General features: G+C 36.2%; 1 protein-coding gene across 3 annotated transcripts in view; it reads left to right on the forward strand.

The window, feature by feature from the left end:
- NBEA (neurobeachin) overlaps positions 1-21,176 on the forward strand; it is a 510,074-nt gene that overhangs the window by 388,431 nt on the left and 100,467 nt on the right. For all 3 annotated transcript variants that reach the window (XM_056329059.1, XM_056329057.1, XM_056329058.1), the window contains 2 exons: positions 19,540-19,657; positions 20,539-20,641. In XM_056329059.1, coding sequence (XP_056185034.1) covers positions 19,540-19,657; positions 20,539-20,641 — 221 coding nt within the window. The remainder of the gene's footprint in view (positions 1-19,539; positions 19,658-20,538; positions 20,642-21,176) is intronic.

Below are 21,176 nucleotides of genomic sequence, written 5' to 3' on the forward strand. Positions count from 1 at the left end.
TTTGAATAGAGTGATGTGTTCACTTTCTCTCTCTCTCCCTTTCGTTGTGCTTACTGCTGCTCCCCTCACTTTTTAATTATGTTTTTCTGATCAGAGTTCCTGTCAATCCAAAGCTACTGAAATCAGTGGAAAGACCTGGAATGATTTCAGTGGGTTTTGGATAAGGCCCAGTCCTTCTAAAATCAAGCAGATCTGCAATTCTGATCAAACCTTTTGCAGTTTGATGTCCATGAAAATCCTTAGACATTTGTGGGTCCCAGAGACATAAAAGTACCGCCATCCTCATCTGCATGGGGTCATTTATCATGGAGGAAAACTCAGACAGTTAATGAATACAAGTTCCAGCTACTAACACAACTTGAATTGTGTTCCTGTTATACTATTGTTTATACTAGCAGGGGGTTTACTTGAAATATTTGTTGAAATATGTGATGCTTCGGTTCAATATTTTAATTTTCCACCTCCTTGCCCTCTAGTGGACAAACGAGCTCATGATTGTCAGAGCCCAACACATCTGGGACAGCAATTACCCATAAGCAGGTTTTCTTCCTTACATGAAGTGCTGTTTTCATGTAAAATAGGTCTTGGGTTGTTTTACTCTTTGGTTGGGATCTATTTAGTTTGTGTGTACTGAGGCAGGAAAATGTTACTTCCTGGTGTTACTTGCTGTGAGCTTATAAAAAACCGGAATCTTTTAAAGAGTATTTTGGTCAGTGTCATAAATAAAGTTCCCAGCAGGGCTAGACTGAATCTTCCCATATTCTAAGTTTTTAATCATAAGTTTGAAAAGTTTGAAAAGTTGATTCATTCCATATAAATGACAAAAGGTATTTCAAGTGTTTGGGTTTTTATAGAACTAGTTGACATTTTCCATTGTAAAAATTTTGGGTTTTTTTCATAAACATTAAAAATACCCAAAGTTTTCCCGCTGGTAGAGAAAGCTGTTCCAACAGCAACGAACTGATTTTTCAAACACTTTTCCAAGAGTAATGCTCTCATAGACTTCTATAAAATACAGCTTGACTGCCTTATTCTTCATGGAAATATGCTACAGCATAACGATGCAGGAGACATGGTAATATTGCACAGTTGCATTGGAAGACTGAGCTAGCCAAAGCGAGGGTCGCTTTTCATTCACTGAGGTATTTCATAATTATTATGGCCTTGTTTTAGTTATGTTTTTCAATCTTTTAAATGAGCGATCCCATGGACTCCTAAAGTGATACCAGGAAGGAGAAATGTACAGATCTAGTTCTCCTGAAGCAAGTAGATGTTTCTTCTCAGTAGTTCCTTATACATGGGTGAAACACTCTTCCATGGGAAAAGCCAGTGAGGTCACTCTATAGGTTCCTGATAGTGGGCAGCTGTGTGTAAAAACAAATTTGGACTCTCTGAAGTACTTCCAGCTTCTACTTCAAACTTCCAAAGGTAACAGCTGTTTAGACCACTCGACATTCTTGCAAACAAGTCCAATCAGCATTAATATTTATAGTAGCTAAAGTGTCAGACTTAGATGCTGCTTCTAGAGAGATGATGTAAAAATTTCTCTTTATTTTCTGTGATGTTAAAGTTTTTTAAATTATTTATAGTAATTTATATTAAATAGATTCTTCTGTCAGCAACACTGATACAGCCCATTCAATTAAATTGGTGGGATAGGATCAAAATAAATCTAGGAAAAAATTCCCTCCAGTTCGGGCTTCTTCACCCTAATTCTGCTATGTCTTCATTTCACCTAATTATTTTTGGCAGAAAAAGAAGGCAAGTGATTGTGCTGATTTTGCATTGCTCTCTGTTGTGGAAGTGTATGGAAGCCATGCCTCAGTTTCTTGTTCTGCTTTCAAAGGAGGAACGTATGTTTTAGCTAACATCTTAGAGCACAAAATGGGAAAAAATGCAAATACTCAAAAGAAATAGTGCTTTTTAAAGGGGATTGTGTGGTTTTGGCAAATGCTACTAAATTTCAAGAGGCTGTATAGATTTAAATTACTTCTGTGTGCTTGACAGAGGTAGCTAAAAGTGAATATAACATTATCATAAGATATGGTTATTAACATTAAATTTGGATAGAAGAAAGTTGGATGCTTATCATGATAGGAAAAAGGTTAATATTTTAAAGTGAGGCTAAAGGTTGACAGGAGAAAAATTGAGTTAGTTTGCAAAAAAGAAATTTGTTTCTTTAAGTGAAAATTGGGGTCAAAAGGCTAGAGCTCTCTGCTTCAACATGAATGAAATAAATTAAATAATACCACCATAAAGCAGCAGTGTATAAACTAATGCTAAAATAGTACATGGTGGTTTTGAGAAAGATACTGTCTAGAAGAAAAAAACTTGTAGGAATGCTGTTTCAAATCAGTGGGTTTGTGGTTTTACATTTATTTATTATTATCATTGTTTTCAAATAGAACAGCTTTTTTTCGGTTGACGGCTTTTAACTTTCTGCAGTACCTTTAATTATTAACAAAGGTGGTAATGCTGATGTTCAGAGAAAATTACAATTTCAATAATTACATTCTGTCTAGCAGAACTTTCTGGAATTTCAGATGGGTGTGCTATTCTGTATCACTTTGTGACCCAAGTGTGTGATACTAGATGATGTTTCCTCATCTTAAATCAACAGGAGTTAGCTGTGTTTCTTTGGTCAATGTGTAATAATCCCTGTGTATGTGAATAAAGAGAAGACATTGCATCAATCTGTTGACTGGTCATATGAAACTGCCAATAGGAGATGAGAAATCTTTCAGTATCATTGCCCTTCATCATGTCAGTCTATGCCTTTGACAGGCAGAACTGGGCAGCTAGTTTACTGTCAGTATGACCAGTATGACATACCTTTGTTTCTCTAATAATAAGCATCTTTTTCTCCGTTCTCTTTATCAAACTAATCAAAATGACATTCGTTAAAAACAAAAAACCAAAACCAAACCAAACAAGAAAAAAGGTACGGTTTCCTTATTTTCTGCTTTCTGAAGGATTTTTGCCATCTAGGTACTTTATATATCAAAATACTAACAGGTTTTGTGACAGCACTTGAGTCTACTGTCCCATTTTCCAGATTTCGGACATTGTTAGGGGATTATAGGATGAAGTATATTTATGTTTGTATTTAGGTTCCTTGCAGAAGTGCATTTGTATCTAGACTGCTCACAGAAGATGTTTCCATTTGTATGTATGCAGAAACCCACTTCTGTTTGAGTTTGTCCTCTCAAGTCTACAGACAGGTTGTGAGTACTGGTCAACTCCGCTATGTATCCTTCTGCATGAGTTTTGCAGGCTGGGTCTTTGATGGGGAGTTTTAGGCTTTGCTGGAAGATCAAGGTGAGGGTCACCACTTCTCACTGGCATTGGTGGTGTGGGCTGCATCCAGTCTTCTGGATTCTTACTTCTTTTGTGACAGCTCTAGCCATAGTCTTTAAATTGTGAAAGAGATGATTCCTTCTGTATTCCCAGGAAAGTAAGTGATGCCTAATTGCATACCTGATATCTCAAAATGGCAAAAAAAATGTATCTGATCAGTCTTCAGGCTAAAAAGGAAAAAAAATATGTTTTTATGGTTTGTACCCTCTCATCCATACAGAAACATCAGGGTGGCTGTGGCTTTAGTCAGCATTTATTTGGCAGCTGAATCTAGATATTACCCTTCCGTCTGGGGTCATAGTTTGTTTTAAAAGAGTTATGTATGAATTTTCTCTAAATTGTAGCAGAGGGTCATGAATTAGTGTCTAAATGTGGGCTTGACAAGATTATTATAGTCTGTATTTCATGCCAGAAACAAAGATGAATAGAGATAGCAAGCTTTTAAACAGACTTTCTGACATCTATAATGTCAGCAGAGAGTGAATGAATGGCAGGATGCAATAACAAATCTTCATTTTTTATTATTTTATAGGGATTAGACGGACCTACACTCATTCATAATTTCTTCATAAAATAATTACTAAGTACTACATGAACCAGTCATTTTCCATCCCAGTTACCTTCCAAGTAATGGGAATTGTTTACTAAGCTGTACATAATAAGCTACATACACTAGAAGACAAATACACTTTGATTTACATCTAGGAGCAGATAGGATACACTTAGCACTTTGCACTTTCATTTTAGCTGAATGTGTATTTTTAAGTAATTTTGTTTGTGTCTAGACCTAATAATTTGTTTTAATGTTTGTTGGGGGAAACAACATTTTTTTTATTTAAAAAAAAAATAACTTTCACCCTCTCTTTCTGTGGATTTTTACTATTAGATTTCTGGAACAGAGATCTATATTAGCAATTTTTGATTATTAAATTTCTGGAATAGACATATGTGTTTCCAATTTTTGAATGAGAAAGGTTGCTCACCAGTGTATTACTGCCTTTTCACTGTAGCCCCTTTGAAGATACATGCTCAAGATTTTCCTTTTTGTTTATTCATTATCTGTGTGTAAACAGGAAAGAACCACCTATGCTGAGGCTGTGGGCTCTGGTGCTTTTTTTGTTTAAATTGTAATTCTTGGGTATGAATATTCATTTCCATTTCAGGAGCACAAACAGCTCGACCGTTAGTACCTTGGCAGTTTTTTCCCAAGTGATAATACAAATCCTGGAGTGATGGCTATAAACAGATATAATACCCAATGAGCCCAGCTTCTTTGAAATAAAACCACTACCATTAGTCACACATTTTTCTTAAGTGTGGCTCTGTCAACGGTTGCAGTTATTTTTGTATTTATATATATGTTGGAAAAGAGTGTGTGTATGTAATAGTAAATGCAGCAAAAGCGCATCCAGGTCCCACAAATACAGTCTCATTTTCACTTCTTCTGTAACTGCTGGCATTAATGTTTTCCTTGGTGGTCTTTTTGTAAAAGGAAAGACAGAAACAGTTCTACTAATGGAAACCAACATGAAGTGCTAGTAGCTTTTAAAAATGGTTGGGGTTTTTTCCCCTCCAAAAGGTACGTAATTGAAACAAAAAGCATTGTTTCTATCCTAATTTTTTTATTATTATTTTTTTCTTTTTCTTTTCCTTGAGCCCATCCTGTCAGGCTGCAAGCGTGAAAGTTATTTTCTGGTGGTGTGATTAGATTGGGGCTGAACTCTCCAGCTGGCAAGCCTGTCTGTGACTGGCGGCGGCCTGTCCCCAGTGCTTGTCATCTCCTGACATGCCTGACAGGATGGGGACAGCAGCTCCAGACAGGTTCATTAGATGGTGTTTTCTACAGCTGGGCTAAAAATAAAATAAAATAAATAATAGTAAAGTAAAAAAAAAAAAAAAAGAGGCCACGCTTTGTCAAGGCCCGAGCTGTAGGGGCCCTTCTTGTTGGTTTAAACCAAGGCCTTGTTTTGACAAATTCTGATCTGTGCAGTTTTTAGATTTTCTGACACATTTTTGTTTGCTTCCCCTTTGGCCTGCGCTCTTTGCACTCTGCCTTGTTGCTGCTTCAAAATCCTAACGCTGCCTTCCCAGGAGAGCAGGGAGGATGCTTGTGGAGGACTTGGAAGAAAAATAGAGCACTGCTGCAAAACAGCAATAAGTGTTCATTTCCATGGTGATCAGCCCAATGGCACAAAAAACAACCTTGGGACTCTCAATAAGCCAATTACAAGAAAGGTTAAGAGTTTTATAGTGCCAGAAACATGCCATCTACATGAGAAAATAGTATCATTACTAGCAATCTACGCTGTTAAATACATTGCTGTCCGGTGCTGCCAGAAACATAAGCTGTTTATGTTATTTTGGGTTTTTTGGAAGCTGCCAGGGTTTTCCAGTGGTATTGTCAGGCTTTGGTGCAGTACATCAAAAATCTACATGGTTATAGGTTATAAACCAATAATAAAACAATTTGAAAGCATTAGGCACATTGAGCACATTTAGTTAACATTACAGCGAGTTTCCTAGAGGTTTGTATCAGATCTTCACTTTAGGTTTTTGTCATAAAGACAAAGGATATGGACATCATCTATAATTAAAAAAAAATCTTCTATAAAATATTTTTGAAAAGAGGGAAACACTTCATACCTCATTTTTTTTTTCTATTGCAGTTATAATGTACCTATCAATGCCTTTAATTTATAGACTAGTAACTGTAGTTTTGATCCAGGGTTACCTGCTGTTTTTCTTAGGGAGTGTCACTTGATTCTGGACATTTCAGGTAGCTACAACATGCTGGTGTGTAAAACACTTTTTCCCTTTTTTTCCCCAGTAGCTAGAAATATTTACTCTTTTGCTTACTTTGCCCTGCTGCTTCGGATTGTGGAGAGTATTACAGCCTTTTATGTTTTCTGCGTTTAGCTGCTTGCAGTGTGAGCACTGCGGCTGGAAACCAAGCCCTTCATTCACAGAAATCCTACCACTTACCTTTCCTTTGTATTGTTAGTTACTGCTGCTTTAGTTCATGGTCTCTATGACAACTGTTTAAATTGGGATGGGCAACTGTCATCTGGAGTATTACTGAAAGAAAAGTGTTAGTGAGCACACAGTTCCATAGATAGAGCATTTCAATATAATCCAATTTTAATTGAGCTCCAGAGACTTTGATGTGCTGCCGAAGGTTGGGAGAGAGCTATTCCAGGGAGAAATTAAAGCAGCCCAGCAAGGCTTCACTACTCCAGACTGTCACCATTTTAAATAAGCATTAGCATCAGACTTAACCTTCCCCTATGAAACATCTCACTTTTTTTTCCCCCAGCTTTTTACTACTACTACTTTTTTTTTTTTTTCTCCCAATACGTATAAAGGCAAAGACACTTTCATCTTTTTATATACATTTCTATATTCCCTTGATTAAGTTTGAAAAGCATGTACTGGACCTGAGACGCATCTGAGGCTGTCTATTGGACCTTGCATTGCAGTTCATAGAAAGAAGTAGAAGCAGAGTGAGGATTAGTTTGCAACAGTCACATGTCATACGTTGGATTTTCTAAGACTGCTCTAAAAGTAACCTGTCCTTGTGCTAAAAAGTTGAGTGGGGACTTATTTTAGCTTGGTTTCATCTTTAATTCCCTTTAATGTAAATGAGGAATAGCAAATATTTTATTGTAGACTTACAAGTAAGGCTGTTCTGGTTTTTGGGGGTTTTTTTTTGTGTATAATAGCCAAAAATATTCATGTAACAATTAGCAGACTTATCTCTGTTTTTTGCACAGTGGGGAGATTCTGTGACTGTAAACTTTTGAACTGTTGAATTAAAATCTCTTACGATTACTTCATTTAATTAAACTATATGATCATTTTGTACCATTTTCTTTTTCTCTCACAAATGTGTATACATCCAAACTTAGAAAACATCTAAAATGACAGAAACTCATAATAATAAAACAAAACAGCATCACTGTATATTTTCCAATATTTCAATGTACATTGGACATCATTGCAAGTTACAGAACTAAGATGCATTTTAATGTGATGCATTTTCATGGCTTTTAATTCCTTTCCTTCCACTCCCCACCCCCCATCCCCTCTCTTTTTTTCTTTCTTCTTCTCTTGATATCTGACTTTCTTGGCTTTCAATGAAAGAAGCATATTTGCAAGATGCTGAGCTCTCTTGCTTAGTACTCTCAGCTTCTACTCCAAACAGTAGGAGTTAGGATACCTGGCTCCAAAGAAAAGATGCATCTTGCAAAATTGAGTCTTATCAGAGATAGACTATTACGTAGGATGCTTGTATTCTTTAGAAGGAATGTGATATGCACCAAATCCAGACTTAATGGCAGTAATAATGGAGCCGATCACGGTACAGGCAGTAATCTGTCTATACAAGTTAATAGGGTTTGTTGTCTACTAAAGCAATTAACTTGTTACCCACATAAAAGAAAGGTAAGAATTTAGATTAATAGGAGAATTTGAATAGTTGGCTGTTGTAGTCAGTTTTTAAAAAGTGGAAATATGAAATATCTTTGTAACGCTTGAAGTAAATTCCATGTTATTAATAATTTCTTTTAATTAAACAAATGCTAAGAATAAATTAATTGAGGCTATATGAGGTAACCCTCTTTGGCTGGGGTTGGCATACTTTTTCATAGTTGCATAGTACCCAGAAGTCCATAAAATCTAAATACCTTCTGTGGTGGAGCAGCTTGTAGTGGATAAAAACAGAGACACATTCACACAAAATATCTCTACATGCTGACAGTTGTTGCAGTAATTTCATACTGGGAACCTAGAGTTCACCACAGGAAAGCCTATGAGTATGCCCAAATTTATGACATGCAGGTTTGCATTCCAGTTGGCTAGAAATCCAAAGCAGAGGGACCTGTATATTAAATCTGCTATAGCACTTTTTCCCCTAGTTATTGCAGACGTCAGAAGACTATATGTATACCCCAGAATCCATTTTTGGTAGCCGGCTGAGTAGACTCTTAATATTCCTCCTAGTTTTCATGAGACTTTTTGTAAAGGATTAGACCCAAAAAAAAGTTCTACTTATCTATAATTTTGATCTTTACATTGTTCAAATTTAATAAGCTGATAGTTAACTATGTGAAAGTACACCTAGAATATACAGAATGCACATAATAAAAATATTGTGTAAATGTGGTTCCAGTTATTGAAATAAATATGAAAATCACTTATGGAGCTTCTATATACAGATTACATTTGATACATGTTGATTTTTGCAGTTTTTCTGTTTTGTGTAGATTCATTTTTTAGTGCTTAATTACTGTATCTGATGAAGTAAAGCAAAAAATTCTTAAAGCAAGTATAGAATGCATTGGTACTTTGTAATATTGAAGCAAAATAAATGAAATGAGATGCAAGCTAATGAAATTATTATTTAGTTACAGCAGGCAGTTTGCAAGCATTCCAAGTTAAAATTCTCAGAAGAAACGTTGCTATCCTTTCTTTGTACAGACTTAGTAACATGAGATAATGTTCCATATATAATAATAAAAAGTATAGTAGAATTTTGGTTGCTATTGGAGCTGTGGATTGTGTTTTTCCCAGTGCTATAATTCCTTGTCTTTCCCAGCAGTGCAAAACCCCCCTCATCTTAAGCTCATCTTAAATAGGTTAATAAAGAATCAGTTGGTATGGCAATATATTACAAAGATGAAGATATTTTGGTTGTGCACACCATAACTCATAGGCAGTGTAGTTGTTCTTTGGAGACATTAGAAGATGACATAACATAGAGTAGCCCTGAATCTGCATTAAATTCCACCACCAAGCAAACTGACTTCCAGGAGTCACTAGTGCTCCAGACACAACACTTTTTGGCACAATGAAGCATGTGGCAGCTGTAGAATTTTGAATTTCTTGAGGATTATGCTTGTCTGTTCCAAACTGTAATACAGAAAGTTCGGAGATGGCAAGGCTGTTGTAAATTTATAGTATCTATCACTTTACAATTCAATCTATTTCTTTTTGCTTATAAAAATAAATCTTAAACTTACTGCTAAAATTTCAGCAGTAGAAATTCCTCCAATTATATTTCCAAATGTCAGGATTGATGAAACAGCTTTTGTATATAAGATTGATCATAAACCAGTAATGTTTTGTTGTTAATCTTATATAGGAACAGAAACTTAAAAAAATTAAGCTCTCTAATAGAAAAAATGTCTTTATTTTGTAGACCTTAGATCATATGTGTTCTGCACTGAATAAATCAAATGAGAAACTTAAAATCCAAGATGTTTGCACATATCATCTGTATGACATGGAGTTCACATCTATGAAAAGAGGGACATAAACCTATCTTTCTACCTGTCATTTGGTAGGAAATGGGTAATGTTCAACAAAACTCAATATTTAAACTTTTAATACCAGTTATAGTGCCTTCAGTTATTATAGTGTTAAGGATTTACATCATGGTTAATTTGAGCTTTTAGACATTTTTTATTACATTGTGTTTTTGAATAAATAGATTGGTATGCAAGTTTAAAAAAATAAAAAAGATCCTGAGGATTTTATGATGGCTTTATTCTTGTGTTCATTCCCATCAGACTTGTGGATACCATACATACGTTCTTTATTATTCAAACTATTCCTACAGTTTTTGCTTTTGCAGAGTCCTAAAACTTGATTGAATCACTTATCCTTAGTGCAAGGGAAAAACTAATACACGAGGATGAAATGAGTACCCGAAGACACAGTTTGAGTATAGAAGAACTTGAGTTTCTCCTAGTCCTTCCTAATAACTGGATGTCAACATGCTTACCTGGAAACTGGGGAGTTGTTTCACTTCTTTCCTATGTTTGAAGGGAGCAGGTTGCCTTGTATGCTGGTAAACTATGACCAGCAAACAATGCTTGCTTTGTAATCCCTGCAAACGTGGCAGGAGCCAGAGAGCTTCTCTTTCTATTGCTGAATCCATCACACACATGTAGGAGCTTGCGGTGAGCTGCTTGCTGCTGCCTTTCCTTGGGCCAGCACGCAGGTAATGCAACTCCCACATGCACTGTCCAACCTGGACCAGTAAGGAGCCCTGATCCAGCTGTGAGAGGCTCACTGGGAGCACAGCGGTGGGGTGGAGCAGACAACACTGTTGGGGAAGGATGTTATTTGGGCTCATATACCTTTCAGGTAGAAGGAAACTGAATCTGAGTGCCTATTCCAGCTTCTCACTTTAGGCAACAGAGAACTTGTTTGTTTTCATGCTGGTGTTTGAATCCAGTTCTGCAACTTCTCTCAGCTCAAACTCTCACAAAATCTGTCAAATCCATCAGTATTTCAAGTTGAATAAAACTGCATTTTTCTGCCAAGCAACTATTTAATTAATAAATATCCAGCTTTGGTTTCAAGTTGTAAGCATTTATCAGCACTGTCTTCTCCCCAGATTTCTGAATATTACAAGTCCTTTCTTTCTATTAGTTGTGCTAAGGCAGCCCAGAATAAACCAGCTGACAGGCAGACAAGCTCTCCATTTTCAATCCTGAAAAAAAGTTCTAGGTTTGGTCAGGTCATACCAATTTTATGTCTTTTTTTGTCTTGTCTGCTCAACTGAAAATGTAATTTGCACAGTTCTGATTGAAATAATTTGATTGCATTTCACTGAGTGTGGTGCTGGGGCAGAATTGCTCAGAAGAGTGTGAGTGTAAGTACTGAGATTGCCTGTTCGGATTAATGTCTAAGCACAAGGTGTAGAGTGAGAACAGAAACAGCAGTTCTGTTACGATTTCTAACTAGATTTGAGCCTGACATCCCATTTTTGCCAAAGTCAACACAAAATCATCTTAATCCTCATGAGGTAACAGACACAATCTGCTTCAATCCTGCTGCTAACTAGAACTAATTGAGCTTCTCTCTTCTTCAGATTTTGCCCCAGTATTTGTTTCCTCAGCCTCTGTGTTTTGAGTTGGGCTGTACTCTAACATGGCTTTCTATGGCACTGGACTCGAATGTATTTATCTTCTGCTCCTCTGCACGTGCTGGTGCCATCAGCTTTATTCCCACTTTTAGAATTGTTAAATTGGCTGAAACTTCTGCTTAAGACAATAACTGTTGGAATTTAGTTTGGAAGTAGAGCTTGAAAAAGGCCTCTGCCTACCTTTTCTCAGGTGGTAATGTCTAAATCCGCTGCCTCTACCTGATGCTATTCTCCCCAGGAACTTCAGTCCATTCCCGGCATTTCAGGAATCACCTGAATTGACCATTTGTTTGCACATTTCATAGGAGGGGAAACTACACAAAGGCGCACAGATGTGTAACTCCATCAAATAAATGATAAAAATAACTGTTATTCAGAATTCTGTTTTCACAAAAGTAATATTTCCCCATGTCAGTAGCACTTTTCCTTGTATTTAAAACTAGGCATTGGTGTTTTACAAAAGCAGAGTTAGAAAAAATGCATTTAGAGTACGTAAGATGCTCTCTTTGGATTACTTTGATCCGGATGTTAACATTTAGCAGCAGTGTTTCTCTATCTAGGAGCAGGGCTTTTTTGCTTTAATAACCTTACTGCAGCTGCTTCTCGAGAAATCCCCGTATCCTTTCCATTACTTTCCTCAAACACAAAATCATAACATGCAAAACCATTTTACCAATGAAAAGAGGAAAATGAGCTGAAAATGGGCCAACTTAAAATAATTTTTCAGATGACTGAAAACGAACGTGGGAATAAGAGCGTCAGTTGCTGTCAGCTGCATGGGCATTGTTTTAATGGGTACCGAAGCAGTGTGCTGGCCAGAGGGATCAAACTTCGAAAAGGTTGGGGTGAACAGAACCTTGTGTTTCAAGACAAGGGGCCTCCTGAAAGCTTAAAAAAACATTGGAAGTAGAAGTATAAGCTGAGAAAATTTGGCAAGGAAGTAAAGCTCAAACCCACAAAAATAATATCTGCATTTTTTAGATCCCTGAAGAGGAGGAGAAAAATGAAGTAGGAGTGCCAATATTTATTCTAAAAAAAAGTTCTAAAAAAGATTTTTAAAACTGATGTGAATGGAGATATTATAATGGCACATAATCCTCAGCTCATCCTGGAGAGCATAGGATCACAAGAGACCCTTGGAGGAAAGCTTTTAAGGCTTACAAATAAAGACACTTTTTTACACAGATGCATGTTATAAGGAAGGCAAAAGGAGACCTTAATATAAAGAGAAATTGAGAATGTTTTACTAGACCATAGCATGCAAAGAAAAAATGATAATGTGATATTTGGTAAAATTTTAGAAGCGTCTTTAGAATATGTAAAGCAATCATGCAGTCTGCCACGTACTTGTAAGTGAACTCCTTGTTGTTAGATGGTTCTGGAGAAGGAAGATTGCTGTATGTGCATGGAAACCATTTTTTTTAACCTAGGAAGATCTGCATTCAGAATTTTGCATTTTCCTTGAAGCAAATGGTGATGCTAGCAAACACCTGAAAAAGGGAAATCCAAAGCCCTGACAGGAGAGAATGATTTTAGTAATAATTTTCATGCGTTTCTAAGCTCTAAAAGTGTACAATAATGCTAAACTATTTTATGAATGCTTATTGTGTACCTGGGTCAGGTGCTTAAGCACACTTCTGTAGCTGGCTCTAGACAGCACTGTGATTGAAGATATATATTCACTGTGATTTGTTTTTGTGAAGTACTCCGTGCTTTATTGGCAGGCATCTTCTAAGTGCTGAGGTTGCAAATTTGGAAGCATCCCGTAAGACCCTGATGTAGGGAACGTATCAGTTAAGTTCCATTAATTTTATGGTTACCAGGCTGTTATGAAATGGTTAGTATGAAATCAAATGCTGCTTTGTGACTGAAGCATACTCTTGCTTGCTGTTTCACGTATCACTATAAAGTGATATAGTGTAGCTTTTCCCACAGTGATAATTTCTTTTTTCTTCCCTTCCTTGGCATCTTTGGTTTTTTTCTTTCCTGCCTATTCTTAGACAAAAAAAGATGAGGTAACCACAGATTTAGATTTTAGCTTTTCCATTATGGACCCCTAGCTCACTTTATATGAAAAGCAGGATATAGTTTCCACCAGAAAGTAGGAGGCAAAAGGCCCAAGCAGAACCTTTTGAATAATTTATGTCCGTCACAACTGTGTTTGGTTATTTTTCAGGAGGGTAGTGTCAGACTAACAAAAATATATTTTATTTTTTTTAAGTTTACAGCAGAATTTCATTGTAAAAAAACACTTTCTCAACCTTAGGGAATATTAAATATTCATTTGACAAGGATGGACGAGGGAGCTTTAGAGAGTTTCTCTTCTCTCCTTGGCAACTGCATTCACAGAAAAGTCTGTCATGAGAAACTATATGCAAGGTCCTGCCCTGGAAACCTGGAATACCAAGGCTATTTTACTTTTGTTCATTTTGATAATGTAGGTGTAGGGACTGCAGGGTAATTGAAAGGAACCAAGATTTCTTCTTCATGTCTTTTGTTCAAGGTTGGGACACATAAGATAGACTCATAGTTGGCTCTAGCAGGTAATCTGTCTTCCAAAAGTTGGTGATGGTGAATGAAGAATGAAATACAAACAAGAATCCTATTCAAATTAAAGGACCACTGTCTATGTGGATGACAAGGGATTATTTTGTATTGGAAGAAACACAATTTTGCAAGCTTAGTTTAAAAAAAAAAACAAAACCAACAGTCAAAAAAGGTACAGTATATAGTTAGTGCATAAATAAAATAGTTGTAACTATAATTTCCAGTGTTGAGGAAGGTACTCTGAGTGTGGTGAAAAGCGTAGCACTGGACATATAATTCAGGACAGTTAAACCACTGGAAAATAGAGACACCAGGAAAATTTATTAGGGTTATTTGACTGCTGGAGGGACAGATTGGGAATATACTTCTAAGCATATCTTCTAAGTGCTTTTAAGTGTGTATCTCTAAGTCTTTGAATCAAATAAAATGATGAAGAGTTGCTTTGGGTTGGGCTACCAAGATGCAACAGCATCTCACTAGACTTTGCTCAGTCAAGACAAATCTGTTCAAATGCAGAGCAAATACTTTTTCAAATATAAGATATTAAAAGTTGAAGAAGTAGGAGGGGTAAACTTAGAAGGAGGGAAAAGGATTAATTCATAGAAGCTTCTTGCATCTCTAGAGGAAAAAGGAAATAAGTACCACATGTTAAAGATAATACCCTGTTTTGCTGTGTAACAGAGCCATCTAACAGACAGGTGGGATTTTGATGTCTAAACTAAGGATGCACCAGAGCTCTTTTGTTTAATATTCTAACTAAAATAGTGGTGTCAAGGTTAAAGATAATAGTAGCTACACTTAAGCACTGGATAAAACTATCTTTATAAAATGAAAAAATCTGTACCAAAATTACAGTATTCTTGGAAGCCATTCTGGTCATTGATAAAGGAAAAAAATACATTTAATTTCAGGAAATGGCCATTTTATTCAGAAAACATGACTCTGAGGATCATTTTCAGACTTGGGGAAAAAAAATCTACAGGATCTTTGGAATGTATTTGTGGAAATGCAGCAAAAAATGAACCAGTTCTACTGTACATAAATGCAAGGAATGCAAGTCCCTTACTACATTATTGGTTTGACATTATTAGTATAGGAGGTAAGGAATAATGAGGGAAATAAGTGCTTTGAAAATAATAATAATAAAAAAACCCCAAACCCACAACCCCCAGCAACAAAGTTATATTACATGTTAATGATTGCATGTATTTTGCACTAGATATAAAGTATGAATTGATACATTCATTGAGGAATCAGGTTAGAGTTAAAATACCCTGAAACAGAAATATGGTTCCAAAAGACAAATGATGAATTTCCCCTGAAAACAGTAGATTAAATTCACATACATAGGTGTTAATGAATCACACCAAAGGGCTATTTTAAAAAAAGGAAATATTGAGCAATAAGCAACAATTCTTTACAGCAGGCTGGAGAAGTGACTGTTCTTACCATAAAGTTACAACTTACATAAAGTTACAAAACCAACTGAGAATAGCTACGACTTGTACAGGCTGCTTTCCTCGATATCTTTATAGTACCTGATTTTGTGATTATTTCAATTCCAGCAGCAATAATCAAAAGAAAAGGGCCAGAATATTCTTCTGTGTGCTGTGCCTGGGGCTATGAGATACCAAAAAATGGTATAAAGCAGCAAAAATAAGCCTCTATGCTAAAGTGTTTCTCCTGTGGGAATAATCTATCAGGGATTCTAGCAGAATGGAAACTAGTATTTCTGGTCTTCTGGTTAATGCAATACTTCAAAATTCTATTTTTTAATATTAATTAAATAACAGTTAATTCATTATCAATAATTGAATAATTACTGAAGTAGGTTTATGATTAAAAATGTCTTGACTCTTAATTGAAAGAAAAAAAAAGAAAAAAGGATAGATCTTGATTACATCAGAAATACAATTAAAATAATGGAGCCTTCATATTTGAGCCAAGCAGGAAAGCACTTCAGTAATGGTTCTGCTTTTCTTCTGAACTTCCCACGCTGCTTTACTAATCAAATCTAAGTAAGTGTCACCAATAGATGTTTTTCTATATTAGAGAACCCTGAGATTTACAGACTTCTTATTCCTCTGTTAGGATGACAGCTTCATCTTAGTGCAATGCATGCTAGCAAATTTTTATTCTTGATCTGTCTGCTGGCCAGCGGACCCATTACTATATTTAAAACATACCCATATTTCTGAGTAAGTGAAAGGGTTTTACTAAGAGAAGTGAGGTTTAAACCAAACAGTTGCAGCTGATACTAATATTGAAAAGTGTGCTCAGTTCAAATGCAGACATTGTTAGTTGGCTGGTTGTTTTTTAGTTTATTTAAAACGGATTATTTAGACATATCTAGAATTCTGTGCTCAGTCATGAAGATTCAGCTGTTAAGAAATGCCTACAACAAAAAGTCTCCATGACTGCTTTTAAGAGAAAACCTCATAAAACTATCAAAATAACAAGCACTGACTTTAAATATAAACAACTAAATATTGGATGGAGCACATGGTAATTTTGGCTTCAGATAACTAGATAACATAATGTCAGTGTCTTTTGGTGAACAGAGTGGTTATTTCCATGAATAATGAAATATGCAATACATGCAGTCTGTAAAAAATGTAAAATAGCCAGACCTTCATTCACGTGATACAAGAAAGTGAAATGCTAAAAATTATTCTGGAAGAAAAGAAAAAAGTATAAACCTTTTAAAGGATTCAAATTCAGAAAAATGAAATTACTTTGTTTTGGCTCTTGTTACCACAAGAAAGAATCCTCCAACAATGTCAGTAATTTCTGCTGTAAACTGTAGATGCCTAATAATGGAAGGTTTAATGAATCGCTTGAAAATGGTGTTAGATGAATGGTATGGAGGATGACAAAAATGGGTGGCATATCTTGGACAGGAAAACAATACAGCAGAAATACTGAAATAATTGAGATGATTTGATATTGACATGATAATCTGATATTTGTAGGACTAATAGACAGTTAAGAAGAGTGTAATCGAGGACAGTAATTGAATTATAGACTCCTTCCTTTCCTCTGATTTCCTATCCTTTCTACTGCCTTACTGGTGTGCTATCTTAAGTCATTAATTTCTTGGTGGGGTGAATGTACCTCTGTGAACTTATGACTCTTTTATACTTGAGTAAGAAGAGGAGGGAGAAAAAGGCAACAAACGTATTGTTAGTACACAATGTGCTTTTAGTGTTGAACTATAATAACTAATCTATGGTATAGATCAAGACATTGTAAGTATATCACTGTGAATCATCTAAAATGTTAATACATAGGTTATAGTCAGTATTAAATGCTTTCCTTTAGAAAAAAAAAAAAAGGACAACTGGAAACATTTCTGAAACAAAAACTGAATTCCTGAAGCATGCTGTTTTGTCAAGGACCTAATTCTTTGACAAATCTGCTGGCTGCTGTAGATCTGGTTACTGCTATATACATTTCAAACTCTTCTGCCTGGGAGACTGTTCTCATCTTTTAGCTTTTTAAACTTGAGTGTTTTCCTCCCTGTTTCCTCTGTGTATCTTAACAACCTGTGTATTTACAAAAATTATGTATCAGATAGCAGCAGAACACATTCAGAGCAGGAGGGTGCTGAAATCTTCACAGACATTGTTCTTAACCATCTGAATTTCACATACATGATACCAGCTGTATCCTAGCATCTGATCTCAATGAAAGACTGAAAGAAATTTTGGTTTATTTACCTTATCAAGGGGAAAGCTAAGCAGTAACTGGATCACAGTCTGTAATTACCGACACAAGGAAAGGTTGTCTGTTACTAGAAGAGTCTCTAATCTCGCAGACATAGGTGTCACCAGATCTAGTGGCTAGAAGCTGAAGTCAACAGAGTTCGAAGTAAAAATAAGGTGCAGATTTTTGACCGTTGCAGGAATTAGCGTATAAGCTAGTAATGCCACAGCTGGCCTGTGACTGAAAGGAGGGGGCATATAGTCTCTTGTGTGTGTCTGGGGGACCTCCAAAGAAATCAAGCTCCTTCCTTCAGGGCTGTGTTTAGTTAGTGTAGAGCTGGGGTGAACGAAACAGTGCCATCAGCCGCAGTGTTGCTTAGTCTTGTCTGTAACGTCTCATGTAGACGGCACAGGGGACTCGGCGTGTTCCTCTGTCCAGTTTCCATCAAGGACAGAACTAACATTTCAATGCTCTTCATTGTGTGTTCAATGCTCTTCAATGTGTGTTGAATATTTGTGTTGTTGCTGTTACCGTCATCTCTGAAACAGACCCATCATAGCTATGAGAAAAAAGTTATGGCGAACAAATTAGCAAAAAACCATGGGGCTCTTCTAACACCAAGTCTACAAACTTAAATTAGCTTTTTCATAGATGAAGACATGTTACTAACTTGAAGTTACTTTGGAGAAAAAAACTGAAGGAATACAATTTCCATTACCTTCAGCATGAAGGATCGTTGACAGCAGCAACATATGGTCTCCCCAACATTTCCCTGTTCAGAAGTTGGGGGAGGTCCTGATTACAAAAAGCAAAGACCTCAACTGAGTGAGTAAAGCACCGCAAGCTGGTATATCAACAGTTTTTATGTACCTTGTGGAGAACAGAGAAATTCAGTCTCTCTGGTCTGAAACCCACTTTTTGCATTTCGCTTTAGTGAAGGTGTTCATTGTGTTTCTTTGTTTCACTGAGGCTGTAGCTCTTAGTAGCTGCAGCCTAGGGAAAGGCACAGTCTACATAGCCGGGGAAATGCAGTTGGGTGTAGGGAGGGGACGGTCCCCATCGCAACCAACTGACTCCCTATAGGATGAAATGTCAGAGTCTCAGCAATGGGCAGAGCCCACCCGACCAGAGGTGGAGGGCTGAAAGCAGCCTTCCAGCTGATGAGAAGGATTGGAATAGGGTTGTTCTAAATGCATAATACTGCTGGAATGATAATTCGCAGATGAGATAAGTTAATAAAGCCAATATCTAATTACGTTGTGTCTTTTTTGTTTGTTTTCCTGAACATCCAGAACAGTGAAAAACATTATTTAGGTATTTATATCTAGTCTTAGACCATCGCCTTCAATTGAGAAACTGACAAATTGTAAAAGCAATGCTAATTTTTAATTATTTAATTTTAAAAGATTTTCATATTAATTTTCAAATGCAAAAATACAACTTGTTAAATTTTCTTCATGGTTTATTATATTGGATGTGCCCAACTTTAGAAGAGTTATTGTGCCAACATGGTGTTCTAGCTAATTCCTGTACTTATTAATGGAATGGAGGAAGTTCTATTTTATGACTCCGAAATGGATGTGAATAGCACATTATATGATTTGGTTGTACTTTGCACAGTACTTTTGCCACAGAAGTAAATCTGTTATCCGATACATAACTGACAACTGTGTCATGCACACTGCTGGAAAAGAGTACAGCTAAGCATAACTGCAACCGTGTCTGTTACCTTGTGCTTGCTTGTAGAGCTTGAGGGTTTTTTAGGAAAAATAAGTTGACCTTAGCAGTATCAGATTATGGTACTTGCTGATATTCTTCTAACAGCTGTACTTCATTGCATTTTTTAAAAACATTGAAATTCATGTTTTAATGCATGTTTTTTACTTGTTAAAGAGATACAATTAACTGTACTTCACTGATGGCTAAAATTTACTATGTTCTTATGCAATATTTTAACGAAAAACTCCGGCTAATAGTTGTCACCTTGACTTTCTTTGAAGGTCCTCGCCTATACAGAAGGCCTTCATGGAAAATGGATGTTCAGTGAGATTCGGGCTGTTTTCTCAAGACGTTATCTTCTCCAGAACACAGCTTTGGAAGTGTTTATGGCAAACAGAAGTATGTCTTTGTTTATTTTGTTGCATAAAAATGTGCTAGTAGTTATTTTCTGTTACTTTATTAAACTTAAATTTAAACTCTGTGCTTTCTTTGATAAAGTGCTTATGTTTGTGTTCAATAATGCTTACTTTTGCATGTATTCATTGCATTTTGCATTAAAATCAATCACATAAATCAATCTCACTGCTTTCCATGCAGCAGTGAGATTTATTAATAAAAACAGATCATTGCAGTTAGTACATTCAAGTGTCTGATAGGAAGTTTGCTTTTTTGATCTCACCCCTCTCTTCCATTTTCTGTAAATATTTTAGTGAAATATCTAACAGGACATTTCCTTTTCTAATTATAAACTGAGGTAAAGTGAAAAGGAGCAGATCAATAAATGGATCCACTCAGTTTTCTGTATGTGCTACTCTGATTCAGAGTTCAGTGCTTGGTGAGGTGTGTCAGTAGCCTTTTGCCCTGAGGAGCTCTGATGTAAGTTTAGATTTCAGCTGGAGAGGGAATTAAACAATTTCTGGTCCTGTATGTTTTAATGCACCAGTTAGAAGATAAATGCCATGCAAACTACTGAACAGCTTCCCAGCCTGATAAAAGGTTATACGGGTTAATGGTAAGCTCTGGTTCCTCTGGAGGATGCCACACTCAGGTCTTCTGCAAAATGGGAGAGTTGGTGCCAAAACATTAGCCAGCTGATGATACATAGATGTGAAGTATGCCAGGAATTTCTGTTCTAACCTGGATCCCCTGGGAGGGCAAAAGTGGGACTGACTTCTCTTCCCAAATAAAAGACCAGGAGGATTTAAAAAAAATATATTGCAGGTGGAGAAACAGACTTCTGCAGATGGTTTACTAGTCCATATTTTCTCTTCCTCATTTAGCTTCTGTTATGTTTAATTTTCCTGACCAAGCAACAGTGAAAAAGGTTGTGTACAGCTTACCACGTGTTGGAGTAGGAACCAGCTATGGTTTGCCACAAGCCAGGTAATTTCATTAAAATAGTTTGTATATTTTGTGTTTATTATATTATACAGATTATATCTTTAAATATATCAATACTAAAGCATCATTCCTGTCACGAAACTCTTGATTTCCTTAAGGTTAGTTTGAGAAACAATGCCCTTTACTGACTTTGGGGCTTGTTATTATGGAACAGAAGTAAAAGGGTGGTTTTGGTGGTGGTTTTTTTTTTTTTTTTTAAATTATAGGAAATAAGTACCTTTCAGTGAAGGAAACTTACACTTTATCTCTCCAAAGTCTGGTTTTCAGTCAGGTTTTACACATGTGTAGACAAACGTTCATCCTTGCTGTGATTGTTATGTGGGACATGGAACTAAACTTGATTACGTTCTGTGTTTGCTGAGTGAAAATTATTGCTTTTATATGTCGCGACGGAGGGAAGACACAGTCACTCAATATGAGTGATCAGCAGACTTCGTTTATTGTACCTTACAGTCACCTTTTATGCCTTCTTATAATTAGCTCATACATATTACAAAAGTTAAGCTCATTATTGGTT

Source organism: Falco biarmicus, chromosome 2 (genome assembly GCF_023638135.1).
Source record: "Falco biarmicus isolate bFalBia1 chromosome 2, bFalBia1.pri, whole genome shotgun sequence".
Taxonomy (NCBI): Eukaryota; Metazoa; Chordata; class Aves; order Falconiformes; family Falconidae; genus Falco; species Falco biarmicus.